General features: G+C 49.2%; 10 protein-coding genes across 10 annotated transcripts; 5 read left to right on the top strand and 5 right to left on the bottom strand.

Annotated features, from left to right (window-relative positions):
* Positions 1-18: 18 nt before the first annotated feature.
* Positions 19-1,758, bottom strand: PFICI_10752 (uncharacterized protein; the record flags this gene model as incomplete). The annotated part of the gene is made up of 1 exon (XM_007839333.1): positions 19-1,758. One exon carries the CDS (start codon positions 1,756-1,758, stop codon positions 19-21), a length of 1,740 nt encoding a protein of 579 aa, XP_007837524.1.
* Positions 1,759-2,557: 799 nt separating this feature from the next.
* PFICI_10751 (uncharacterized protein) lies at positions 2,558-4,514 on the top strand (the record flags this gene model as incomplete). Its single annotated transcript, XM_007839332.1, has 6 exons — positions 2,558-2,756; positions 2,847-2,910; positions 3,037-3,682; positions 3,771-4,040; positions 4,117-4,254; positions 4,314-4,514. The coding sequence occupies 6 exons, from the start codon at positions 2,558-2,560 to the stop codon at positions 4,512-4,514; spliced, it is 1,518 nt and encodes a 505-aa protein (XP_007837523.1).
* Positions 4,515-6,821: 2,307 nt separating this feature from the next.
* On the top strand, positions 6,822-7,934 carry PFICI_10750 (uncharacterized protein; the record flags this gene model as incomplete). The annotated part of the gene is made up of 2 exons (XM_007839331.1): positions 6,822-7,637; positions 7,695-7,934. 2 exons carry the CDS (start codon positions 6,822-6,824, stop codon positions 7,932-7,934), a joined length of 1,056 nt encoding a protein of 351 aa, XP_007837522.1.
* A 420-nt stretch (positions 7,935-8,354) lies between these two features.
* PFICI_10749 (uncharacterized protein) lies at positions 8,355-9,230 on the bottom strand (the record flags this gene model as incomplete). Its single annotated transcript, XM_007839330.1, has 3 exons — positions 8,355-8,817; positions 8,880-8,970; positions 9,026-9,230. 3 exons carry the CDS (start codon positions 9,228-9,230, stop codon positions 8,355-8,357), a joined length of 759 nt encoding a protein of 252 aa, XP_007837521.1.
* A 1,941-nt stretch (positions 9,231-11,171) lies between these two features.
* PFICI_10748 (uncharacterized protein) lies at positions 11,172-12,839 on the top strand (the record flags this gene model as incomplete). Its single annotated transcript, XM_007839329.1, has 1 exon — positions 11,172-12,839. One exon carries the CDS (start codon positions 11,172-11,174, stop codon positions 12,837-12,839), a length of 1,668 nt encoding a protein of 555 aa, XP_007837520.1.
* Positions 12,840-13,108: 269 nt separating this feature from the next.
* PFICI_10747 (uncharacterized protein) lies at positions 13,109-14,271 on the bottom strand (the record flags this gene model as incomplete). The annotated part of the gene is made up of 3 exons (XM_007839328.1): positions 13,109-13,810; positions 13,874-13,995; positions 14,049-14,271. The coding sequence occupies 3 exons, from the start codon at positions 14,269-14,271 to the stop codon at positions 13,109-13,111; spliced, it is 1,047 nt and encodes a 348-aa protein (XP_007837519.1).
* Positions 14,272-14,817: 546 nt separating this feature from the next.
* On the top strand, positions 14,818-16,804 carry PFICI_10746 (uncharacterized protein; the record flags this gene model as incomplete). The annotated part of the gene is made up of 7 exons (XM_007839327.1): positions 14,818-14,984; positions 15,038-15,284; positions 15,341-15,359; positions 15,418-16,081; positions 16,133-16,207; positions 16,270-16,484; positions 16,533-16,804. 7 exons carry the CDS (start codon positions 14,818-14,820, stop codon positions 16,802-16,804), a joined length of 1,659 nt encoding a protein of 552 aa, XP_007837518.1.
* A 471-nt stretch (positions 16,805-17,275) lies between these two features.
* Positions 17,276-18,313, bottom strand: PFICI_10745 (uncharacterized protein; the record flags this gene model as incomplete). The annotated part of the gene is made up of 4 exons (XM_007839326.1): positions 17,276-17,608; positions 17,631-17,847; positions 17,906-18,018; positions 18,104-18,313. The coding sequence occupies 4 exons, from the start codon at positions 18,311-18,313 to the stop codon at positions 17,276-17,278; spliced, it is 873 nt and encodes a 290-aa protein (XP_007837517.1).
* A 2,918-nt stretch (positions 18,314-21,231) lies between these two features.
* On the top strand, positions 21,232-22,235 carry PFICI_10744 (uncharacterized protein; the record flags this gene model as incomplete). Its single annotated transcript, XM_007839325.1, has 2 exons — positions 21,232-21,850; positions 21,931-22,235. 2 exons carry the CDS (start codon positions 21,232-21,234, stop codon positions 22,233-22,235), a joined length of 924 nt encoding a protein of 307 aa, XP_007837516.1.
* Positions 22,236-22,428: 193 nt separating this feature from the next.
* On the bottom strand, positions 22,429-24,727 carry PFICI_10743 (uncharacterized protein; the record flags this gene model as incomplete). Its single annotated transcript, XM_007839324.1, has 2 exons — positions 22,429-24,049; positions 24,117-24,727. The coding sequence occupies 2 exons, from the start codon at positions 24,725-24,727 to the stop codon at positions 22,429-22,431; spliced, it is 2,232 nt and encodes a 743-aa protein (XP_007837515.1).
* Between the last annotated feature and the right edge of the window lie 2,087 nt (positions 24,728-26,814).

The following is a 26,814-nucleotide window of genomic DNA, read 5'->3' as shown; positions in this document are numbered from 1 at the left end:
AGCGGACGTACAGCCACCTCATGAATCATCTGAGTCATCCGATGCTCGGACCACTCTTGTATTCTCTGTTATATCCCTGTATTGTGGCATCTGCATTATGCCACTCACTCGAACGGGCCACGACTTTTCCCTGTAAAAGCCCCAAGGACTTTCTCTGCGTGACTTCTGCGTAGGATTTTCCATGAAATGAAGAGCTGCATGAGTTCGCTCCCACATTTCCTCGAGTCTTTGGTCGCTATGGTTATCTATAAGCTTCATGTAGACACCAACGCTTTCGGCAAGTTCGAGGACTGGCGCTAGGTCACGACGATTGCCAAAATGCCACATGGCCCCTGCTTCGAGAGTGATCTCCCTCAGTTCGGGGAAGCGGCCCGTTTTCTTGGCGTCCAGCACAAAAGTGATTCCATCAATGGTCTCATCGTCTTCGTCGGCGTGGCACAAACAAAGCGTTTCGAGCTGTTCTGGCAGTGCTCGAACCAGACGTCTCTCATCCACATTGCTTGTCCACACAAAACCAAATATGTAGGTGCCGGCGATGCGGAGATGCTTGAGCTTTGTAAAGGCAGTAAGACTTCCCATGGGCGCCGTGTTCTGGCTGGTGCTGTTGCCCCAGTGATAGTCGTGCGGGTAGTCGAGCCAGATTTCTTCTAGGCTGTCCTTCTGTTTCTCCATGGAAAGACGAAGAGACCTGTAACTAATAGGCGCGAAGTGGTCCTCCCTTGTTTTTTCTTCGCCAACAATGTAAATGAAGGTTTTGAGCGCTTTGGGACTAGAGAGAAGCCGGATGAGAGACGTAGCGGGAACTCTACAATCGCGGAGCTCCAGATGGGTGATGTTGAGAGATTGAGGCCTGACAAAACTGAGGATTGGTCCTAGACTGGACAGGTTGTGGAGATAAATCTGTTCGAGTGATGGAAGTACAAACGGCCCAACCCATGATTCTCCTCGTCGCAATGGGGAAGTGTATCCAAAACAGATATGGCGAAGGTTGGCCAGAAACGATGATGGGCTTGGTTGTGATGGTGCATTGTGGTGAGTCATGTCTCTTTGGAGAGCACGATCAAGGAACCCAGTCCGCCATCCATCAGAAGGCATCTCGAGATCCAAAGTGGCTAAGCCTGGTATGCAGGAGAGAAGTATCGTGAACATGACATTTCCGCGAATGGCCTTGCTTCTAGCAGCAAGATATATCCACCGGTCTGCTTCGGTCTCAAAGACTGGGATCGACTCATTGTGATTGGTCAGTATCTCAACTTCATCCTCATCGGCGCTTTCATCTGTAGACTCCCAGTCGCTGCCATTTGCTTCTTCCCAATCGCTTCCACTGTCGACAGAACCGGCACTAGACGTAGACCCAACTATGCCTGTTTGGGCAAGCAGGCTATTATCCAAACTATCTGGGAGGATGGCCTTTACGACATCCTCACATTGCGGGTCCAGAGGTGTCAATGCTCTCCCATTGTTCTGAACAACCTCTGGCAGTCTGATTGCAAGGTGTCGCACCATCAAGCCCAAATTGCGATCTCGTAGAAAGGTCCTGACTAGAGCTTCGACGCGGTGGCTCACGGCATCTTTGCGAAGAGCATGATTGAACACAGAAGTTGAGAGAAGATCGATGTGACGGTATAAATGTGGCGCGGCGACCGCACGAAACTGACGAGAGCATTGGGAGAAATTTGCAATCTCCTGCTTGGTGTGCATATAATTGCAGATCAAGTTGAGCAGCTCGGGCGGAAGCTCTGAAATCGACGCCGCCATTATGACGGGCAAGAAATAGCTGCCCCAGGTCTTTGGCTTATAGTGCGAGGGATCAGAGCCAGGGTGTGTAACACAGCGATCTGCATGTACTCTGTAGGCAGGGAGCTTTGGTCAATTGTGAAATGGCGACGCAGATAGTGAGACAGTGGCTTGACTGACGTATTCGTAATGTAATTAATGTTATGAGCACAGTTGCTGGACTTCTCCAATTCTGCAGCCCCTCTAGAATAACCGACAAGCTTGCGGCCCAAAACCTTTTCTCCCAAAATGTTGAGCTTTCAGTGCCAGCTGGCGCCCAGCTGCAGGCCAAGAATACATGATCACCCACACGAGTTCCCGTAGGTCAACTCGCGTAACCAGATGAGAAGAACTCGCAAAATAATTGCGAATCACAAAGTCATCGCCATAGAAGAATCACGGCTTGTGATATTACAAGATATTCACTACTTTCATATCCACGCCATCATGAGACACTACTGCGTCTTTGACCCCGCACAAGCGCTGCCCACGTCGCATTGCATTTTACCTTGGTTCTTTATATACGTACTTGCGGAGAACCTCTTCGCGAATTGGTGTTCGGACTGTTATTCCCGTGGGTGTTTACCGATGTTGGCGGAGCTCGTATTGCTCTATATATCTGAGCCCCCGAAAGATAAATTCTTAGCAATATTTGAGCTGCGAATAACGCCCTGAACTTTCACCAAGAAAGACGGTCTTGAGTCCTAACCCTCTACGTTGTGAGATTGAACCCACCTTCGGCTAGACTTCGTACTACATATACCAAAAGCCCAAAACCAACATGAGTATCATACTTCTGCAGTGTCTCGCACTTGGTGGTATCGTTGTCTATGCGACTCTAATCCTTGTCCGACCATTTGTATCACCGCTCCGCTCAATCCCAGGGCCCTTCGTGACCCGCTTCACCGATCTGTGGTATCTGGCCAAGATACGTCGTGGTGACTTTGAGTTGACCAACAAAAGATTGCATGACCAATATGGTAAGTGAAAATATAACATTCGGATATCGCAGCAACGCTCGGATTCTACGAGGCCATCCGACACATTGATATATTAAATACCTTATCTAGGTCCCATCGTCCGCTACGGTCCCAATCGATTCAGTTTCGCCACTCTCGACGCAGGAAAAATCATGTCAGTACTTGGCTGAGAAACACATGATGTCCTGGTGGGATATCATAACGCACAACGGAGTCAACATGATATAAGCCTCTATAGCGCCCTGCAGGGAACCAAAAGCTAACACATTCATCCCCACAGCTATGGACATGCGTCACCCTTCCCCAAGTCTTCATGGTATAGCGCCTGGAAGTCTCCAGGGGCATGGACATTGTTCGCCGACCAGAACGAAAAGAGACATGCGGCAAACCGCAGGCTACTTCAGCACACATACAGCTTGTCCTCACTTGTGACCTATGAGCCATATGTGGACGAGTGTGCAGATCTCGTCAGCCAGAGGCTGGTCGAAATGGCGCATGGTGGTATTAACTTTGACCTGCGCCACTGGTTGCAGTGCTACGCTTTCGACGTTATTGGATCAATCACCTATTCTAAGCGTCTGGGATTTCTCGACAGAGGCCTAGATGTCGAAGGTGTCATGAAGGCCATCAGCAACATGGCGGCATATGCTTCCCTTGCAGGCATATACTCGTTCGTTCACCCGTATATATTTCCCATGATGAACTACATGGCTGGATCCAAAGGAATGGGCAGAACGTATGTGCAGAGCTTTACCAAAGGCTGTATCGAGGAACACCAAAGCAATCCAAAAGCCTTTGATTCAGATGCAGCAGATGATGGATCGGGCAAAGCGACCGACTTTCTCACCAAGTTCTACGCCCAGCACACACGCATTCCAGACACCTTTACAACGACACACATCATGGTTGCTTGCGTTCAGAATATGGTGCGTGATGTTTGATTGACGTCTAGTCTACCGTGTCCTTTTGCTCTCTACTACGTAACATGTTATGCAGCCACTGATCACAGCACAGGCCGCTGGCTCAGATACAGTTGGCAACTCTCTATCTGCCATCATTTACTACTTGCTCAAGAGCCCACCATGTTTGCAACGACTCCGAGAGGAGCTTGATCGATATCAAATTGTCGAGAAGAAAGTGAAGTTTAAAGACACCCAAAGCATGGTCTACCTCCAAGCCGTCATCAAAGAAGCATTGCGCCTGCACCCTGCAGCAGCTTTGCCCCTGGAAAGAGTTGTTCCCGAAGGCGGCGCGACAATCAGCGGTAGATTCTTTCCAGAAGGAGTAAGTTTCATTGAGATCGATTTCTTTCTTTTTTTTTTATTCATTTCAACCAAAAGGCTGACAAATTGCAATATAGACGATTGTCGCAATCAACCCTTGGGTTGAGCATCGCAACACTGCACTTTTTGGCAATGACGCCGACGAGTTTCGTCCAGAGAGGTGGCTCACTGACGACGTTGACAAGTTGGCCATTATGAATAGACATTCGATGCCTGTGAGTAGCACAATTGATGATGAGGGTCAAATACTGACACATGGTTTCTTTGTCTCTAGTTTGGATCTGGATCTCGAACTTGCATTGGGCGTCATATTGCAATGCTAGAGATATGCAAATTGGTTCCGCGACTGATGCGCGATTTTGATTTTGAACTGGTTGGGAAATTGGCACGACCTCAGTCGTCCTGGGTGACAACCAATCACCTCTTGCTCAAACCAAAAGACTTCTTGGTCAATGTGAAGCTGAGGCAAACATGAGTCACGTAATGGCATCGTGGATGTTTACACATATTACTTCCCGCTATAATGTGGACCTTATAATACAAATTAGTCTCCTCTGGTTTCTCCGAAGCACTGAACCGTTCAAGTATAAGAAAGCAGTGACCGGGCAGTGACCGGTATGCTATAGACAATACTCTTTGAAGATCCCAAAGACAGACTAATTGCAATAATTCCAAGAATAATCTTACCCGTGTTATTGGGCTGTGCACATGGATCAATTGGCAGTGCGACTCCAATGATGCAGATGATGGTGCTGTAGCGCATGCTCAGCAGGAATCAAATGCTTTCTGTCATTTCCCAACAATGCTGATATTCCACCATGTCTTGGTCCGGGCCCGTGAAAGTAGGTTGCTATTTTCACGGTGATTTTTGGAAGTAATGATAGCCGGTGTTTCAAAGTATAGCTGTAAATTAAGCAGGTGGTCCACCTCGCAACCACTTGTCGTGATCGTGAGTCTTCCGCTTGCGCACGAAACATGAAATGCAGCAAACAATGGTGGGGAACTAGCCGACAGACAAGCGGCGAGTCGCATTCGACGTAGCAACTGTGGTCGTGCGTGCGTGACATGTCGCACGCAACCATCTGCCTCGCGTAACCTGTGTCCCCGAACCGACTGAATATATCTGCTTCGATTCGGCCATAACCGCTCGGTCTTCTCTCGGATGGCGTCGGACAGGAATGGGCCGTGATAGCAAACAATACGTTGGTCCATGGACTGTAGTGTAGCCGTGAGCAGGTTGAGAGGGAACCAGTGGTTATTGATGATAAACGAGGTGCCAGTACGGGCTTGAGCCACTGCTTGAGAGACAAAGTTGTACAACTTTACGACCTATCGTGTTTAAAATGACTTATTCCCTCGAAGCCGCCAAGCAAGGATGGAGATAGCCGCAAAGATCCATCCCATCTCTTACACTTCATTTGAGCAGCCATGCCCGATTCTCGCCCCGCCAGCCCGTCGGTTGATCAATCGTTGCCAGCCAGCCAAGTTATAAGTAGTCATCATGCTGATGATGCCCCTAGACGACGAGGGCTGCCTGGAAAACTCCAAAGAATCAAGTTCAGCAGGCAAGGCGGGCTTGGCCGCTCCTGGTCGAGACAGTGGCTTCACCCCCAGAGAAAGGCATACATCCACGCATTTTTTGATGCTACCATTTGCTGGTTCATGGTAGCAATGACCATATACATCAATTGTGCGACCGTGCTGGTGAATCGCATTGAATCGATCCATGATTCTGAAGAGTTCCTCAGGATTCATTCATACGTAAGGAACAACCAGCCGAGCTATGAAGCTTGCTGTTTGAGATCGGCTGCTGCTAACACTTGGATTTTTAGTTTCAACCTGTGATCGCGGCTTTCGTTGGTTTCGCGTTTGGCTCTCTCTTCAAAATTGTAGGGGAATGCAAGGGGCAGCAGATAAGGAACAGCTCGGGACAGGCCAAGAAGTGCATTGTTATAGGACAGACACGCTTGCCTCTCTGGCTTTACCTATGTGTAACATTTGTGGCGACATTTTCGCTGTCGTTTGTGGCTAGCGGCGGCATGAAATATGCCTTCAGCCAGGAATCATCCAAGGACAGAGTGCAAGTTGATTCGACATGGTGTGGTGTCGTGACTGCATTGTGTGCTGTCAGTATATTGGCAGTCACAGCAGATGCCATAATCCGCCACAGGATCTTTGTGAGTCGAGCTCGACCTCTTGCGGAATGCGCCGGCAGCGAGCTACCAACACCAGCAAAGATTGAGTTGACCACGATTGTATGAAGCTGAGTCGAGATGGCCAAGGGAGACAGAGTCAAAAGGCATCACAATCAGCTTTCAGAGGGAGCAGACAAATAGACTGTGTCGAATACCAAGTAGTTTGATGTAATGCATAAATATCTCGGGGGATGGAGCTATCACAACATGAAAGGAAGTGAAGCTATTACGATCAGATGGCGTTGGAACTTGGAATGATCCATACCATAATAACAGGGGCTCGCTGTACAGTGCAGATTTTGTCCAAGCGATTACTGTGTCTTATCGGAGCTCCCTAAGGCACCGTAGCTAGAGCTGTGGGCGCCATTGTAAGCCGCGACATCCCTCCTTTGCACCAACAAACGCCAGGCATCATTCCTTTCCCTTTTGCGCAATCCGAGCGCTTCGCCTCTGGAAGGCAGGTGATAGATTCGCAAGAGGCGCTTTTTGCTATTGAGAAGGCACCGCGAGGCATACCTAACTCAAACCTACTCCACCGAGACTTGCGACGCTTCTGAACGACGACGAGCGCCCTAACTTCATTCACCATGGCTACTGAGGACGCCCGCTACAGGGCTTCAAGCCAGTTTCGCCTCTGGTCGTTTACGCCTTCACAGCTGTCAACGCTTCGCACTGATAGCAACAACCTGGCCAAGACGGCCATATCTGCAAGGCTTCAAGGCTCCAATCCGCCAGTCGATCCGTTGCCCGAGTTCCTGACGCCGGCCGAGGAGCTATCGCTGCTCACATTTTACACCGTCGAGCTCCTGCGAGCGGCCGCCTTCCTAGAACTTCCCACCGAGATCCGAGCGACGGCTGCCATCTTCTTGCGACGATTCTACGTTACAAACAGCATAATGACGTACCCTCCTACGGAACTGCTCAAGACATGCCTCTTCTTTGGATGTAAAGCAGAGGGATACTACATGCGCTTGTCCAAGTTTGCAGATAAATTCCCCAATACGAGCGCCGAGGTGGTATTGGCTGCGGAATACGTCCTGTGCCAGGGCATACGGTTTGCATTCGACGTTAAACATCCGTTTCGGGCACTCGAGGGCACAATCATGGAATTGCGGCGTCTCGGAGATTTTGAGCAGTCGAGGATAGATCGCGGCCACGCCCGAGCGAGGGAGATTCTAAAGTTCAGCCCAATTGTCACGGATGCCTATTTCCACTACACGCCCAGTCAAATTATGCTTGCTGCACTGGCGATGGCTGATGAAGGCTTGGCGCAACGATTGCTGAGAGATGCTTTCGCAGGACAGGGCGAGGCAGCAAAAGATCAAATCTGGAGCGTTATCCAAACATGCCGTGGAATGCTCGAGAAGGAGCCTCCAGAGAGAATGACCGAGCACTGGGGTAGCGTAAGTACCTGGCTTGATCATCTGTCCACTTGGGTTGTCAAAGCTAATAATTCGCAGCAAGAGACAAATAAGGCAATGAAACCACTGGTGAAGAAACTCAAGAAATGTCGAGACCCTGATAGGGTGGACCTAGTTGCGCTGCAAAAGGCCCGCCGCGAGCAGGCTGAAAAGAAGAAGCCTAAACCTGGACTGAAAGACGACGCCGCGGTCTTCGGTGGATCACTTGGGGAACCAGATGCAAAGCGTCGAAAGACAATAAATGCGGATGATCCATTCGGGCCTCCCATTGCTTTGTAGATCCGGCCCAACAGCCCCTGGAAATACGGGGTATATGACACATAACGCGGCGCATGAGGCACTATTAACTCTTGAACCAGCAGTCAAATAATACTGACTGAAGCTGCATATAAAAGAAGCCAAGTATCGAGGCATAGATGCGCTGCCATGTAAAGACCAAAATCCACGAAAGAACAGATTGCAATGCCTATAGCGGTGCAGCATGTCCTTGGCAGTCTGCCATGTATCATCTATTGCCATGAAAGAAGAGGGAATCCGAGGTCTCTGCCCATGTATTCCTTGGTATCGGCACAGAAGCTCAGGGAGACCATAATGGCATCAGTGTTTTTGAAGGCACCACGTGAAGAATTGAAACTATGGACAATCAAATCTTTTATATTATTCATGCTTGTCATGGTCGACGTGCATCAAACTACCGGACTAAATCGGCAGCGTATCGTTGACACTCAAACAACCGCCCAACTCCGGACTCTGGATACGACTCGTCGCATTTATTACATGATCTTGCAACGGACTTGTTCCGCATTTCAAGCCCAATATGAATGCGCGCGCAAAAATATCCGCAAGATATGGACTAGTATGTGTATTGTCCATTGGGAATCCGGCGTTGACAATATCGGCACCTAAACGCTGGAGAGCTTGTGCATTGTAGCTGCTGTGGTCCACGAAATAGATCCCGGCATCGGGACCGCCTAAAGACGAAACAATGTACCACGAGTAATAGGAGTACTTGGTTGGCGTCCATTCAAAGGTGCCATTAGCGGTCAGGTAGGGGTTCGTTGGCGTAGGTGGTGAGATGATAACGCGGGCTCCCAGCGATAGGAAGATGGATGAGGCATTCTGAAGATAGGTCACATAGGTCTGCACAATCTCGGTTTGGTTGCTATTTTCATTAGTCAGTCATGGAATATAGACACAGGTCTGGTTTTGCGTATGGGGTCTCACTTGTAATACCCAATACACGTCTCGTTCCCCATTCCGGGACAAACAACACGAGACTTGGTGTCATTGGCTGGAACTGTTCCTTTTCCATCGTCTGCACAATGTCAGATGGATCATTCATAAAAGTGTCAAGTTAACGGAAAACCTACCATCATTGTGCCCAAACTCAATAACCACCCAATCTCCAGGGACTATCTTGTCCGCCACGGCTTGGAACCGACCCTCGCGCGTAAATGTCCTGGCGCTTCTACCGGCATAGGCGGAATTATTGATGCGAACCAAATCAGAGTCGAAAGAATATTGCAGATACTGCCCAAAGCCTTCAGTTCCGTTGTGCCCGCCTCCCGGAGCCATGGTGCTGTCACCACAGAGCCATACTGTCTGGTTTAACCGGGGCTCAACATGACTATGGGCCACGGCCCCAGCCCAAGCAAGCGACAATACGGGTAGTATAGACTGCAGCTTCATATTTGATTAGGGAGATGTAGATAATGATGCAACATTGAAATCATACCTATATTGAGATTGAAAAGTTTAGATATAGAGCCAGACTTTATGCTAATATACTCTTGGCAGCGGCCCACCCACAGGCATGCGGCCAACCGGGACTCAGGCCAGTATGCAAAGCCCCGCTGGCACCTCCGCGATGGTAATTGAATCGCGGGGATTGTAAAAAGCCACCATTCACAACATAGGAACTAAATAAGCTCCTAGATGCGCTAATTCGGTGCTCGGTACAGTTATGTGCGAAAGTTGTAATTATTCGAGTGAAAAAATCATGGTGAAAGACTAAGATGATCAAATTGCCCAATAGGTACCTAGGTTCGGGTGTTGAGTCAACCTCCAAATGATGGCACTATTGTAATTTGTAACCAGATGTAGGCACGACATATTTCTTGGCAGGGAAGACCAAGAAATCATTGGCCAGGCATTTTGCAAGGCGTTTTGCCAAGATGTCTCCATTTTGATGCCACTTGATAGGTGCAGTAGAGAGATCATTCTGATTCCTCCTGAGAAAACGTATTAGCTAGATTGATCATCTGGTAGAAGCAATAGTACTCACAATACCAGGTATTGGCGTGTACACATAGTCTGCAGCCTCCATAAATCTTCAAAATCACGTGTCCTTGACTTCTTGATGATTTCTCTTGGTGTAATTCCTTTCGTTGGGAGTGCCTCTGGCCAGTAGATGGAAAGTTTTTAAATGACTAGTATTGCGTTTACCTATTACCGAGTCCTTTAAGTAATCTGAGTGGGACGCAAGTCAAGTAGGTACCTAGGTATTCACCTAGTAACCAGAGTGTATGGCGCCGGCAGGCTAGTAGGCAAGGGCAGAGTCAACTTAGAGTATTAGGCGGGCAGGTACTATTTGGGGTGCTAGCGACGGACCCGTACGACGGCACTGAGGATACTGGCACTGCAGAGATTACGGATGGGAGATCAGATTATGCAGGTAATTTGTGGATATGTAGTTTTTGGAAAATACCAAGTTAATTTAGTGAAGCTTTTCTTTATGAACTTGACGGTCTTTCTCGACTCGACTTATACAAAGTATGATGTGCATTTGCTATATAGGTAGTCAAAGAGTAAAAAGCCCATGCTCCAGAGTGCTCGAAGCCCATAATTTAGAGTGATGCTAGCAGCGCTATGTCACCTCAGCTAGCAGCGCTATGTACCACTATATCCCGTAATATGCGCCTGCATACAGCCCGCCAACATTTTATATTTCAAATTCTAATTACTAGAAATAGCTTTAGATTTGATTTTTATTTATCTAAGTAGTATCTTAAGCCTTTGCGCAGTGTTATAGCTGCTGTAAATAGCTGCTGCACTTATCGTTATTTTTGACGACGAGGGCCTATTCAAAAAGTAGATACCTAGTAAGTAATTAAGCCAATTACTCACGATGCAACGCATAAGTTAGTTTCTTTCGAAATAGGCTTATAATTTCTCGCTGTTCTCCTATTTACGGCAGGCTTTATGCAGGTGCAGATAACGGGATATGGTGATGCATAGCGCTGCTAGCCAAGGTGACATAGCGCTGTTAGCATTACTCATAATTTACCTAGTTAGCGGCTAGCCCAAGCAGTAATTCTATCCATCAACACCCCGTAGGTAGTAGCATCTGCCTCGGCGCAACATCCAATCGGCATCCTGCAACAGCAGAGCGCTTGCGGTCATGCGGCGCAGTACTTCAAGATTCCAGATGACTGGCTTTCTTCGAACCTCCTCTCATCTTTTGTACACCATTCTCCCAATATCAACAACCTACTCACTACTTAGCTCTTCTGCATCATGTCTCAACGTGTCGCATCCAAGGACTTGGCCAATGATGAAGAGGATACCACAAGTAGCTCTGATGAGGAGGATCTCTACGATGAAGAAGAAGTGCTCGGTTTTGTTTTGCGCAGCGAGCGTCTTCCCCCAGAACATCAGCTTCGACATGATCATGTGCGCTCCTGCGTAGTGGCTGGCATACGCCGGAATCTCGACTTTGCAAAGTCAAGACCAGTGAGGAAACTCTGTGCATCAAAGGCCGATGAATTCCCAATGTTTGCGCGAGCGAGGAATGCCCGTCTCATCATGAGCAACAAAATCCCGAGGATGAACTCCGCGGAGTCTTACCCATACTGCATTTGGTATCCCGATTTGGCGACGGAGCAAACATATGCAGACCTGGCGAAACAATACCCTGCCATGCGATATCAAGTCGGACGTGCCTGTGCGGTGGCAGGCTACAATGAGCTGTACAAGTCCTTGGAGCTCTTGCCAGATGTCTCCATTGCAGAGGAGGCGCAGGACAATAAGACAAGTGGCGGTGAGATTTTTGATCTCATCATGGCGAGCCCTGTGAAATATGCCGTCATGAACGATTACGAGAGAACGATTAACCTCGAAAATCCACATGCGGCGTACCTAAACAACGATGCAGCAGTTCGATCCAAATTCGACCTGAGAGATCCAGACGAAGAGGGCACCCTCAAAGGACATTGGGCCACAATGCATTGGGATATCACCGAAGACTGGCTACGACAAGATATAAATTCACGGATAGAGGTTGACGATCCACCTCTGCAGCCAGAATACGCTCACTTGCTCTATTCGCCATTACCGTTGGATCTTCCGCCTATCAATAAAGACTTGCTCATCTTAACAGCCGCCTACGAGGGCAATGTTGACCGCTATGCGCGTCTTCGACGTCCACATCTGATTCAAGATGAGGCATTCTGTGTCATTCGCGGAATCCACCACAGTGCAGCGTTCGCCCGTTGGTGGAGCGGAGAGCTTGCACAGGGATTGCCAGAGCGTTGTGGTTCAGGAGACCACCCAAGTCCTTACAAGATACGGAATATCTCAATGGCCATCAACGCTCGCTATATCATGTCAAACGATATTGCACGCATCTCAAATGCGCCAAAGAACCACTTGCCTTATATGATCTGGTACCCTCATCGCCCGCATCAATCAACACTCCAAGAGGTTGTGAGGGTTCAGCCGGAGATGAAACAAGCCGTGGCGCATGCCTGTATTGTTTGCAACTACCGCCGGCTCTGGGACAAGCTTCGTCCAGATCCGCACCCAGTACTCTATCGCGAAGCCAAGCAATGCGCTGAACCATATTATGTGGCAGATCTGGAGGCGAGAGCGAAAGAACAAGGCATCTTCCTTGGTGGAGAGATGCCAAGGTGTCATTATCCACAAGCGAGGGCTCTCGCTCAAGATAAAGAACCGACCTCGACATTTTTACACGGACTGGCAAGTACTAGACTGATAGACACCATTGGTGAAGCAGACTTCACACGTCAGATAGGGTTTTATGGTGATGGTTCATTGTTATCCGTCACTAGAGGTAGAGTTGACCTGTTCATCTGTGCCACTGAGAATGCCAGAGCGGTTGCAGCTCGACAAGTTGGTGGCTGGCGGATGCCCCTTGATTGGGTGGAGGAAGAACATGATGAATAATAGGCCTGACGTTTTTTGTATCTCGAGCCTCCAATATATGTATTGCTCGGCAACGAAGAAAACATGAATAGCATTGGCGGAAACAGAACTGAATTAGTAGCGCGAGGTAAGTATTTCCCCTCGCGCTCACCAAGAAGAAAAAAGTAAAGCGCACATCCCATGTGTCTATCTACGTCGAGTTACGAGTTTCGACTAGCACAGTTGCATCGCATCAAAACTCAATCACCAAAATTGGCTATTAAAAATTCCCTTGAATACATTACGGTTACCTAAGCAACTGCCACTGTCTTCGCCTTTGTCTCTGGATACTGTAGCTTCGCTCTTAGTCGTCTGTAATCCTCTTGAATGACGGGAGGATATTTTGCCGGATTCTCCAAGTTTGAACACACTGGCAGGCACTCGATAAGCGACTTTGAGTCTGGGCTCACAAAGTAAGGTATGGAATACCGTGCACGGGTCATCAACCTTGCGCCGTCCTTGCTCGCTTGCAATGGCGGGACTGTGACACGATGAAGCGTGGACTTGAGATAGTCATTGCTCCACCGCATAAGCAGGTCTCCCACGTTCATAACCAGGGCTCGCTTGAGTGGTGTAGCATCGACAAATGTGCCAGGGACGTTGGGATCCTCAACCTGTAGGCCCCCGCAGTCATCTTGGAACAACATGGTGATGGAACCCCAGTCTGAATGGGCCGGCATCCGTGCCAAAGCATTACTCGAGAGCTTTTCTGTCTCGACTGGTGGGTAGTGAAGTAAGCGCAACTGATTGTTGTCACCACTATGGAAGCGCAGGAGATAATCCTCGTCCTCTAGGCCGATACCTAGCGCGACGGCTCGCAGGATCTCTCTTGCTGTGTCGAAACAATGCCCGTAGAATGCCGTCATGAATCTGCGGAAACCAGGAAGAGTTTCTTCAGGAAGCCACACATTAGGCTGCTCGGCGTTATCCTCACTTCCGATTTCGTAGCTTTCCTATTTTCACCACGAAATGTAGTCTCAGCAATTGATACAGTCTTCCAAAGCACACCCTCTTACCTTGCAATCCTGCACCTTTCTCAACTCTTCGTCCTCGGCATCCGAGTCTTGGTCCTCCTTGTGGATATACTGAGAGACCTTTTCAAGTCCTGGCCAAGAGTATCCTCTATGCACATTCGGACCTGCCCACACCAGTCAGTATTGAGGCTATAAATGCTCAATATGCAGACATTACCTGGCGGATGAGGGGCCAGCATTTTCTTTTCCTCTGGTAAATCGAAAAGCTTCTTAGACCAGCCGAAAGCATCATCTAGCAGGTCATCCCGCACTCCATGATTAATGATGTATACGAATCCAACTTGTTTGCACGCAGTCGCAAGCTTTTGCGCTATCTGCTGCCTGTCTTCCGTACTGCCATTCCGCCACTTGCCAAAGTCGATAATAGGTAAGGATGCCATATTGACTATGAAATTATTCCTCCCCGTGGTTTGGAAATTGATTTTGTTGAACGTATGGACTGGTGCATTGATCAAATGTAATCTACAAGTACCAAACCACGATTGTCACCTGAAGATCACATCACGCATCCCTTATCACTACTTTCTTGACCTCACGAGAAGCGGGGTTAGTAACTGGTTCAACCGGCATGAACATGATATGGGATTATGATTGCGGACCTCCTCCGAATATCCGTCGGAAATACCGCTCTAAAGTTTAAATGGCCTTGGCAATCAGATTTCGTTCCAAATGGCCCAATTAAATGCATCGTTCACTACTTCTGTAATACTACCCCGATGACTCGCTTATCGTATGTCGATCGCGGAGCATATCACAGGGTAGCATTGATGATAAAGAATCGCCCTGTTTTGATCCTGCCAAATATTGTTTATAGTCTTGGTTCCAGGAAACGTCTCCAATGATGTCGAGCCATACCATTTGCCCTGAGACTCGATTGATTTTCATATTCCGGAGATCCCAACTATCTCGGAGAATTTATCATGACAATGTCTAAACGCAAGACTGCATATTGGATGAAACGTTTGGAGTGTCCAGTCGATGAGAACGCAAACTACAGGAATACTTATTGGTGCAATCGCGATTTGATCCCCATTCCTGAAGACAGAAGGACTTGGACATGGCAGGGGTTTGCCGGGTATTGGGTGATCTGCGGGTACGTCGTGCATCCTGTCCCGGTTGGAGCATATCGTTGACCTGACTCTCCAGGATCAACACTACGGCGTGGACGGCCGGCTCGTCACTGTTATCGCTCGGACTTAATGCACAGCAAGCCATAGGATGCGTCGTGGGTGTTGCACTCATTTCAGCTCTCATAGCCGTGTTGGCTGGTTGGCCGGGGAGTCATGTGTATTTGGGATTCACTGTCCTCAGCCGCGCATCTTGGGGGATGCGTGGTGGGTTTTGGCCGGTTCTCAATCGAATTGTCACAGCATGTGTCTGGATGGGTATTCAAGTAGGTCAACAAAGCTCGAGGTCGCTGGATGTTACTGGCTAATCACCGTCGGCCAGGCCTACTGGGGAGGACAAGGTATGATTATGTGACTTTTATTGTCATATGTTCAAGTCTACTAACAATACCTTCGTAGCTGTCAAGATTATGCTCCGTGCCATCATTGGTCCAGCATTCGTGAACCTCAGAAACACTCTACCGGAATCATCGAACACAGACACTGCCAGTCTCATCAGCTTCTTTGTCTTTATTGTCATCTTCTTGCCGCTCCCAATGATACCCCCTGAAAAGTTGCAGCTGCCGTTCCGCATCACTTTCGTCATGATCACTGCCACAATGTTCGGAATGCTAGGTTGGGCTGTGTCGGTAGCTGGGGGCCCAGGAGTTCTAATGAGCACGCCGGCAACCTTGAGCGGCTCGGCGCTTAGCTGGAATGCAGTGTTTGGGCTGCAGTCCATTGTAGGCTCACAAGCCTCGGGTTGTTTAGGTCAATCAGACTGGACTCGTTATGCACGAAGTCCTAATTCGGCCCTCTTTGGACAATTTGTAACGGCGCCCATTTTTATTGTGGTCACAGCCCTGTGTGGTATACTAATCACGTCTGGAGCGGCAACCATTTACGGAGAGTACATATGGAATCCGTTTGAACTGCTTCTCACTATTCAGGACCACAGTATGACTCCGGCGGCACGCGCAGGGACTTTCTTTGCAGGGCTTGGCTTTTTGACAGACCAGTTGGCCTTGTGCCAAATGCTGAATGGTGTAAGCACCGGAATGGACATGGCTGCTCTCTGTCCCAAGTATGTCCCTTTATCCCCATGATGTACAAGCACCCCACTAATATGGACAAGGTGGATAAATATTCGCCGTGGCTGCTATATCTTGACCGTCGTGGCCATTGCCATTTGTCCATGGAATTACGTTACGTAGGTCAACGCCCTCACATGAATCCGTTTGCCAGATGATAATAACGTGATGCATATGATAGAAACCCCGGCACCTTTATCACGGTCCTGAGTGGCTGGAGCGTCTTTCTTAGCCCCATGACAGGCATTGTTGTCTCAGACTACTTCATGGTCCGCCGCGGAGAGTACCACGTTGGCGACTTGTACCTGGGCGATCATCGAAGCGCGTACTGGTATACACATGGGTTCAATTTCCGAGGCTTCGCTGCATGGATTCTGGGGATGGCGCCGTTGCTACGTAAGTCTTCTGCCGACAAGTACCAGTAATTCTCTGACCACATTACAGCCGGGTTTGCGCGAGCGGTTCAGGGAACTTCTAATAATAATGGATGGGATCACCTCTATCAAATTGCCTACTTTTACGGCTTTATTACATCCTTCACGACGTATTATCTGTTATACCTCGTCTTCCCGCAGGAGCGTCAGCGTGGAAGTTCACCTTTCATGCTAGAGATGCAGCCGGAATTCATAACAGGCGTGGATGGCTTGGGCGATAAGAGAAAGGACATAGTCGTAACAGGAGAGAAGGGGGTTGATGGGGTCAAACCTGGAGTTTAAACAGAGTTCACGTTTGTGTCGGTGCATAAGATGGAATTGAGTAGAGTTGATCATAAGTGACCTTATGCAAAGGGCCTTATTGACTGGGTACCTGGGCGCCCCACAGTCCGCCGGATGCTGGATATTCTGGCCCGGGGATGTTGGCAGGATAGCCCGCGAATCTAATATGAACTGAAGGATGAAGCACAAACGATTGAATCAGGTTTGGTGAATTGTGTCAAATGTGGCTTCGGCGTAATAATTTCATGGTCTGAAGGGACTCAGCAGCATGAGGACGGAAGAGCAGAGGCGGAAGGGTGAAATCATTAGGCAGCATTGGCTTCGGACAATCACATCATTTAATCCATCATTGCTTCACTACTGATACAACCCTATTTTACTAGCTTGCCCATGAATGAGATGAGTCACCGCATGCCCGGTCTGTGTAGAGCGACCATATCCCCAATAAGAGAGCTATGCACCCTCCCTTTCCTACGGGTCTAGAACGTAGCCCTCGGTTCCAGTGTTCTTGCGCTGCACCTTTAATGATCCCAAGTCAACTGAATCCAGACTTCTGACCTGCACGGGTAGAGAGTTTATGTTCTTCTGATACACTGACAGGACGAACTCGCGTCTCTCGGCAGGGACCCTATCAAAGAAACTTGCACCTTCTGGTGGACCGTAATTCTCCACAAACATACTGACGCCACACGTTCCGCAGAACGCGTATGCAGTCCATTTGTTTCCCCGGGCATATTCCAGTGTATGTTCCTTGCCGTCAATGCGGACTTGTTCTTTGGTAGGATAGGTCAGTACCTGTGCAGTCTGTTGTCATGAAAGTCAGAACTATGCGGCATGCACTGAGGTCAACAGATTTTCTTTGGGACAAGCTTACTCTGCGGCAAGCACTGCAATTGTCTTCACTCAACTCATCTTCTAGAGGAGTCAAGAGTTCTACCAGTACCTTGCCACAATGGCAAGATCCTTTGTGTATTGCTCCGGTGCCATCCGAAGAGACAGTGCTTGGTGTCTCTCTGTGGTCATCCGTATGGATATTAGCGACCCTTTGGGGCGCTCAAGTTAGCTTTTCATGATGGCCAAAGTGTTGATAGCGAAGCATACTCAAACTCGAATGGGTCAATCTCCAAAATCGTGCGGGCGTTAATGGCTAGCTTTCCTGCCAATGGCCCAGCCACATGCTCACCCAGTACCGGTGAAGCGCAAATGTTGCAAAACTGCCAAATCGCTTTGTAAGCAAAGTCCGTCGTTTTGGCCGCGGTACATGGAGTTTGTCTCGGCAGAGTAGGTATATGTCCTCACCTGGTTATGCAAGGCCTCGGAGCGATATTTAACCAGTTTGCCATCATCTCTTGTGACTTTAAACTCGCTAGGGGATGGCACAACCCATAAATGGCCCTTTTTAGCACATAAACTGCAGTCGCAAGCAATTACTTGCGTGATCTTGGGGAGGGCCACCTCAAAGCGGTAGGCACCACAATGGCAGTTTCCGTGGTACATGATGTTAGCCATGACGATGGTCCATTTGATCAGTGTATTGAAGAGAGAAGCGACTTCAGGCGGAGACTAGAAAGGCTGTGTTGATTGATTTAATACCCTTATTTTCTCCAGTCCTATGCGGAGTTCATGTCACCTGCTGAAACCTGCTGCGGCACAGCAACAGCGCGGAGGCTCTTTCGTCCAGAGAGACTTGCATGGCTACTGCAAGCGAGTCTTTATATTGCAGGAAGATTGTACCTAAGAATAGAACATGGTAGAGGAGAGGAGAGCAGCTAGTTGCTGCTATATCATCTTATCTCAGATCAGATACCCGAGTAAAGTGAACTAGGTACCTTGGCGGGCGGGGCAAAGTCCCCCACGCTCAAGTGCTCTATCGTGCCGTACTACCTGCATCAATAATGTAACATCCAAGACTACAGAGTACTAGAGAGCTGTCATTAGGATATCGATACGCTCTTGCAACATCCTGTTTAAACACACAAGTCTTCGGTACCTAGTATCCAATTGTCCTGATTTCATACATCATTTGAATTGACGCGACTTAAAACCGCGAACAAAATGTTCGTACAGTCTTGATCTTCCACAAGGCACCTATTGACTGTGCCTGATTGCCAGTCTAGAATATGTCTGCTACTGCCCGATACCAACTACATACCTAGTAGCCCTGCGTCGCAGCATGTAAATATACAGCAACATATTTCTACCACTGTAGCCGTATGAAGTCGCCCTCGATGGCAAGTCCGCAACAGGGTATCGACCAATGCAAATGCTATTTTCCGTAAAGCCCTCACAAGGTCCTCTAGCCAATAATCCCGATCCCGCCCGTCCAATTTTATGTAGCAGAAGCAGACTGATACAGCATGCAACGAGAATTTACAATTTCGCACAGATAATTGGAAGGACTCAGCATGGCTGCTTTACTATTCATCTATATTGCCGGCCTTCTCATTATCATAAGCTCGTGCCTGATGAAGCCTATGCTGGGCTGCCTAGGTATATAGGCGTCGCATGTACAAACAACACCAATACCTGGAGCGGGTGGCAAATTGGAACTTCAGCAGCAATACCTGGTACACAAAAAGACAGGTGCAGACGAGTGGGAACATTACACGGATGAGATAATCGTTACCAACGCTGCAGTGAAACTTGATTGTCTGGATTTAAGCAACCCCGATTACACTAGAATTCTTGATACTCAAAAACAAGGAACTAACTCGTCAAACACCAAAGACATCTACATGGTCTATCCAAGCAATGGTCAGAGTGATTCTGTTCCCTCTTTCACCCACTTCGATCTTTAAAATAGTTGTATTGCAGATCCCGACGTCAACCATCTGGCTCACAAAAGAGATGAATGGGACGTCTCTTCCACTTAGTCTCTGTCAACTCTTTCTACTACGGGTTTCAACGCTACAGATACGGTTTTGAATGAAGGGATACCCCCAGAATCGCCCGTTGGGTCGTCCATTTTGAAGGATCAACTTGGCAATGGGATGTTTATCGAGCATGTAGTTGGTATAGACGCGAATATCCATTGAAAAATAAAATCAGCCGCATCTTTTCAGAAATGGCCTCAAAGCTAGGTCGGGATACGCTGACCACACGCAAATCTGCGTATGGTTTGTTTAGCTACCAATATATCAGAAGATCTTGTAAATATAACTCCCACTTTTCACCAGAACGACAAGGTTTCGTAAAGTATTTTATCATTGAAGATGGACTTTTTCATCAATTCTCGACATATGACATCTGGACTAAAGCACAGCTGCCATGAGTTTTAAGCATGCTCTCTCGTATTTTGTGAGACTGGAATGAGGTGCTGAACCAGGCACACCAAGGAGCACAACAGGCTTGGGTTGCAAAATTCACGAGTTTGGGACTTTGACAACGCATGGCCGACATGACCAAGGCTAGCGATCGCTGGGCCACCTTACATTGATATCGAACGGTGTTATTGCTGCGATCACGGAGGCCTGTGGTTCATCTCTTCGCGTTGTGATCTGAGCATATGGTCTGGCGCAAGTGTAAGCACTGAAGAGCACATTGCTGAAGCAACGGACTGTTGCCACAGTATGCCGAGGCGTATCTACCCTCACGCACATACACACGGGTCTACCCTTGAAGAGCCATCTGGGTGGAAGTAGACGTCGGAATGCCGGTCTAATCCTGGTGAAATCATGACCCGAAGTCTCGTAAACCAAGATACCGAACCGCTTCTTCTGCCGAAGAGTTTTAAGTCTACCGTACAACCTGACAATCGAGAGCTCTTTTACTGATTGTACATCCCAAGCTCCAGTATCACTCAACTGGATTGATTTTTCCAATTGCTATATGGATCAATTCATCTGACCCCTCGCCTCGGAGTTGCGGAGGCAATCGGCCTGAATCAATTGTACTTTCTCATCTGTAAGGCATCAAGGAACATGCCGATTCTACAGGCGCGGCATCCAGTGAGGGGTATCCTACTCCCGTCCATGTGTCCAACATTGAACGAAACATGAAACAATCCAACGTCAGCCCCTCCCCCGCATCCTCCATGCAGCCACATGCAGATTCAAAGCCAGTCGTTGACGTTCCTTGGCCTAGAAAGACACCCGAAGTCTTTGGTGTGACAGCGGATCGCGGGGCTTGGGCACAGCCCTACTCGACCTAAACTTGTTCTCACGCCCCTCCGGGCTACTTTTGCAACGTCATCCCGTCACGAGACTAACACGAGATCTGCATCTTGCATGCCCAAATGCCGTGGCTCTGTTTGGAGGGCGCCAAAGCGACGGGGGTTCCCCAGATTTTCCAAAATGAATACTTGCATGGGTCGACTCTGAGCCAATTTACCACACTATATATATCAGGAGCCGAGGATGCCGTGTTTGAAGCAGTATAAGCTTATTTAGGCCCCCTTAGACAGCCTTGGCTATCAATCATTCATCAATATGGAATACACGTCCGGACGCAAATCAGCTCTAGCAGCTCTTGGCCTCGTCCTTCTCCCAGCGTCGATGGCCCTTCCGGGCTGGCCGAGGTCGGGCACCATTATTCAGGGCGACGCGATCCAGTTTGACCAATCGACATGGGAGGAAAACCTGGAGCGTCCAAATGCGACGGGCAGTTTCCCCATCACGGGCTTTGACATCTCCAAGGCCTTCACGTCTCCGCCACAAACTGTGGATGGTTGGGAGCTCGCCGTCAACGTTACGAGTAGCATCTCTGATGCCGACACACTGAATCCAGGCAATGCGACTGGCCAAGTCTACACAGGGACAAGCATATACCTTCGAGCACCCGACGACGTCATTGCAGCCCTGGACCCGGACACTGCGGCCGACAACACGACCTGGAAGATATGTGTCACAGTCATGACAGGCGGCCCTGGAGAGGACGATACGTCATCCGCTGACAATGGCACTTGCAGTTCGCTGAGTTCTCAGTGCATCTCCGACTTTCAGGATGCGTACGCCGACCAGTTTGCCAAGCTCCAGGACTGCTACAGACAACCAAGTATCCCCGATAGTTGCGGCGACTCATTGAGTCAAGCCAACTTGACAACACAGCGTATGTCTTACACCTTCCGTATCGTTCTGGCACCTCCATCATGTGCCGGATAAGCAATGGACGGGCTGACATCCCTGCAGAATATGCCCTCGATCACCTTAATGGGACGGAGGTTTTTGTGACGGCATCAGGCCCTCATGATGGAGACGATAACACGGCCTATGACAACGCTGTGAAGACGGTGTGGCCGGTTCTGGTGGTCTGGGGCTGGAACACCCGAGCCGACGTTTCTGATGGCACAAAGCCCACTGTGCAACTAACATGCGCGAGAGCCAATCATACTGGAGATGGAAGCGACTCTTCAGCTTCTATGGCTTCAAGATCGCATGGGCCAGTGACAATCACCTTTGCTATAGCAGTTCTGGCGGCGGTTATCCTTTTTTGAGACAGAACATGCCAAATTTATGACGTATGACAATCAGTGGAAGGCCTCTACTCAACTGGAAGCACGACTAATATGCACTTGTCACAGTAACAGCATTTTGCATGCTTGGGTATAAAGCTTGTAATCAATTTCATCAACATTATGGATTATGTGATAATCATCAGAAAAGTCAAAGGCCATTACATTATCAAATCTAGCATGAATCCAATGGGCAGCCCGCCTGGGTGCCGTAGACATCGCCGCCAACACCACCGAGCTGCAACGCAGCGCCAATGACACCGCCGAGGCCCTCGCCTGCGATAAGCCCAGCCGCAACGGCGTAGCAGTATGTCTCGTAGCTCATCCTTCTGCGCTTCCACCAGGCATAACTAACCACGGCTCCCATCAAAGTTGCGGTGCTGTAAACCGTTTGGGGGATCACGAACGCCACACCCACAGCCATCCAGTTTGGCAGGTAGTCCCGATATTTTTCACGCTCGCCCTTTAGGTACATGTGCTTGAGTACCACTTGTATAATGGCAATAGCTCCCAGGACGCAGGCGAATATCCCCGACGAGGGAGGGATGTCGAGGCTGTCTTCGGTCACGGCTTGGGCCACAGCTCGCCAGGCAGTAACGGAGGGGGCCGAGAAGGCGCAGTTTGCGTACTCGTCTGGGTGTATAATGCATGGATACGCCGACGTGAATAGGATAAAAACACCAGGTGCGATGAACATGGCAGCCACGGCACCGAGCGCTTGTGCATAAAACTGCTTTTTTGGCGGAGTCTTTAGTAGATAGCCCGTCCGGAAATCCGACGTCAATTCCTGAGACATTTCCGCAGCTCCCGAAGCAATACTTCCCGCCACGAGATTGACCGTCTGCTGCTGTGGTACCGCCAGTCCTTGGTTGGAAGTGATGCCACCAAAGACGAGCTGCGCGGCGTTAGCACTAGCCGTCAAGGGAGCAATATCCGTCACTCCAGCACCATGGATTCCGAGAAAGGCAAAGAATATGGCAAATATGGATGCCAACAATGCCAGTCCAGCGTTGACGTTGAACTGAACTTCTGAGATGATGCAGGCGACGACGACCATGGCTATCGTACCTCCACCCCAAACCCAAGTCGGCACTTGGTCTTTTTCCTTGGCAGGATCCTCGTGCGTGAACACGTTCTCGTTGAACATGGAAGGTCGACGCCGGGAAGACTGGCTAGAAAGATATGTTCTGCTTCGCCCACCCTTCTTGCGCATAAAGTCCCACGATGAATTCTTCCAGGCATACTTGATGCCGTAATAGAAACTCCGCCAGTGGACGAGCAGCTCTGCTAGTGAACAGCAGACGAGAACAGCAACTCCCGGCCAAAGAAACCAGTATCGAGGTGAAGGCACGTATCCAGGCTGGTCAACGCCCGTCATCTGCGAAAACGACACGACGTTGTGCCAGCGCTCGCTTTCGGGCGCCATGGCAATGCCGATGCAAACGCCATAGTGGACCAATATTGGGCCCAAGATGCCCCACGCAAATAACGTGCCACAGAACATGGACACAGCCGTATTCATACCAACCAGCATGCCGCTCCCGATGAATGCGGGTGTCCATTCAATCGACCAGCCCCAATTCTCAACAAATATCGCTGCATTGTTGTAGTTTCCCCAGATGAAAAACCAGGTGAATATGTGCCAGTCGTACAAGATACCGATCGCATAGTAAGAGACAACGCGTTGGATAAATGCCCCCAAGAAAGTGAACGTGAGAGCCTTGATCCGTCTTATGGCCTGCGCGCCTTCGCTGCTGGCAGCATGCATCGATTGGATCGTGAGGGCCGTGGCGGTACTTGAGTGTTGATTAGCTCTGGGCAACATTTCGAGTGACACAGAGGCGGGGAAGGCCTTAGACTTACGGAGTTGGGAACACGAGTCGCAGTTCTCTTGCCATGTTGACAATGAAGAACTTTCGAAGTGGAATCGCAAAACAGAGGCCAAAAAAGGAACATATCAAGGTCAAAGTGACCATTTTCGAGAAGTCATGCGAGGGGTCCTCAGACAAGAGGTTGAGTTGGTACATTGCGGGAAGACCTGCTGTAAATAGTCCCCCAAGTCCGCCAGCGCCAGCTGCCGTCGCTTGAATAATGGAGTTTTCCTTAGGTCCAAAAGGCTGGCCCATTATTGGCACGTTGGGGAACATCTTTGTCAGTAGTTTGACAATACCATAGCCGAATATGGCTCCAAACATGGATGCTCCGAACAAGAAGCCTGTCTTGAGACCAAGATAGATGTTGGATGCGTTGACAAGAGAACCGAGTATCACACCGACGACGAGGGCACGGGTGGTGAGCGGATCGCCCTCTGCCTGACTGCCCACGATGTCTGGCAGCGGTTGGAAGAGGTCGAGAACCGGCGGTAGGACTTCATCTTCGAACTTTTCATCTTCAACTGGTATTCCCGATTCAACCCTCTCTGGGGCCGACATGGCGTCCGGGGGGATCTCCTCGGAATGCCTGTGTTCCGGCATGGTGTTTTCTCTCGAGGTTCGAATTGCGAGGACGTCGCAAAAGGAGTGTTGTTCCAAGTCCGCAAAACCATGTGGGATCAACTGGAGTCTCGAACTTATAAGATCGGCAAGTGCGGGCCTGTGCTAAATTTCGCCCAGATTCTCAGCACCCTGCATGTTCTTTGTACGGAAGGACAGCTGACTGACTGACTCTCTCCAAGCTGCGGACAATATGCCGGGGGTACTGTGGGTTCATGGAACGAGCCCGGTGACCAATCGAGCCAGGCGTTTTTGGTGACGTCGGAGTCAAGAAGCAGAAAAGAATGTGTCCGTGGCTCGGGGATAGACGGTCTTTCTTCAATGAGTCAAGTGGGCACTTGCATCGGAGCACAATGACCCATAGATTACCCGCAGCATGTTTGCTCTATTCTGAGCCCGGAATGTGCAAAAGAGAGGCTGAGAATGCTCAAAGGGGATCGTTCTGTAAGACGGGGCGGGAATGCCAAGTCTTGGTTGAAATAGGAATCTGCTGGGCTCCGCGTCGTGGACGGAACTCGGCACGGCGTCTACGAGTACAGTATAAGTCTATGGACAGGTGCCGTGACCCGTTCAGGGAAAGAAAAGCGGAGCTCTACATACACTGATTGCTTGGCTCGGTGCCGTGTTGCCGGTAAGGCTGAATCAGTCTACACCTCCTCAAGGATTATAAACGTTAGATTGGTACAAAGCTCCACCTACTAACCCTCTGATCTGTTAGGTATCTATCCCTACTATTTATGCTGTTTGTATACGGGTTGTGGAAGCTTCCAGCACTGGTCATAGAAGTAACCAGAAAACTGGCTTCGTTTTGGTGGTAAAATTCCGATGGGAGGTGCTGGGCCATCGCGTGGGGCAAGTAACGATCTAACGTTTATAATCCTTGAGGAGGTGTAAACATAAACATGGAATGGGCGCTGCAAATACTCTTCAATGTTCTCGACGTCTGTCCGAGATCATGCCAAATTACATGACCATCGTCAGTGGCCATGGTTTTGTAAAGTACGTACCACCGTATTCACAAAGAACTCCACATCAAAAAAACGTTCCCCAGAAAACTGAAAAGATTCGGACTAGAGCTTGCCCAGAAGAGACCCTGCGGGGACGCATCGTGGGGATTTGGATGCTGTTAGTGTTCCAAATTGTCACATTGTGAGCTGCCTGCCGAGGGCGCATTGAAAGCCGCCAAAAACTCATTCATATTGGCTGTTTTCCGTATTCATCCTATTTTCCATATTCGTTCTGTGGAAATATCGTTCATCATTTATCTCGAGGCTGCCCTCCCAGTGTGCCCGTGCACATTTAACACTTTTCGAGCTTGCCGTTGGTGCAACGCTGTCGATCGCTGCCCAACCAGGAAAAATTCGAACACCAACCTAGTATACTATGTATTGGAATCACTATTGCCATTGTAATTTTTGTCGGCTGGAAGCAGAATGGCTCGAAGATTGCCGAAATCCATTCAATCCCAGACGCGCGTCTGAACACTCAGCGGAGTCGCTAATCGCCAACTAGTGCCAAGCTTGAAGAACGGCGGCTGACTCAGATATATCCCTACTACAATTCGGCCTTCGTTGGAAACGTGACAGGATGCGAGCCAATGAATGCGCCCTGGTCCTGTCGGGAGATGGGGTGTACGGAACTGCTTGTAGTTGATCGAACGGTGGAGCACTTGGCAAGCAAGAAGGTTGGCTCACTTTACCTACAAGCAGCCATCGAATCTCTACATAGAGATGGCATATGACCTTGAAGAACACGGTCGTACTGAACACCGAGGCCAGCAAGCTGAGGTTGCGCATGGTTCCCTAGTTAAAGGAATTGCATGCCAGACCGACGACACATTACACTTTGGAAATGATACGGGAAACATGCAGCAGGAGTCCGTCTTGGAGGACGGTTTTATTTTTGACGATATTCTGGCCAATCCGTAGGCTACGGGTATTGTACAGCGCACGCCAAGGGACGGCAACCTCGTTTTGATTCGATTTTGACCGGATCCCTTGCAGTTGCTGCATGAATATCAATCGGGTTGACACATCGGCCGAAAATGGGTCCACTGAAGTATGGCTGTG

Source organism: Pestalotiopsis fici, assembly GCF_000516985.1.
Source record: "Pestalotiopsis fici W106-1 unplaced genomic scaffold PFICI_Scf_8, whole genome shotgun sequence".
NCBI classification, from domain to species: Eukaryota; Fungi; Ascomycota; class Sordariomycetes; order Amphisphaeriales; family Sporocadaceae; genus Pestalotiopsis; species Pestalotiopsis fici.
Note: the sequence above shows the minus strand (reverse complement) of the source record. Positions and strands in the feature narration are given on the sequence as shown.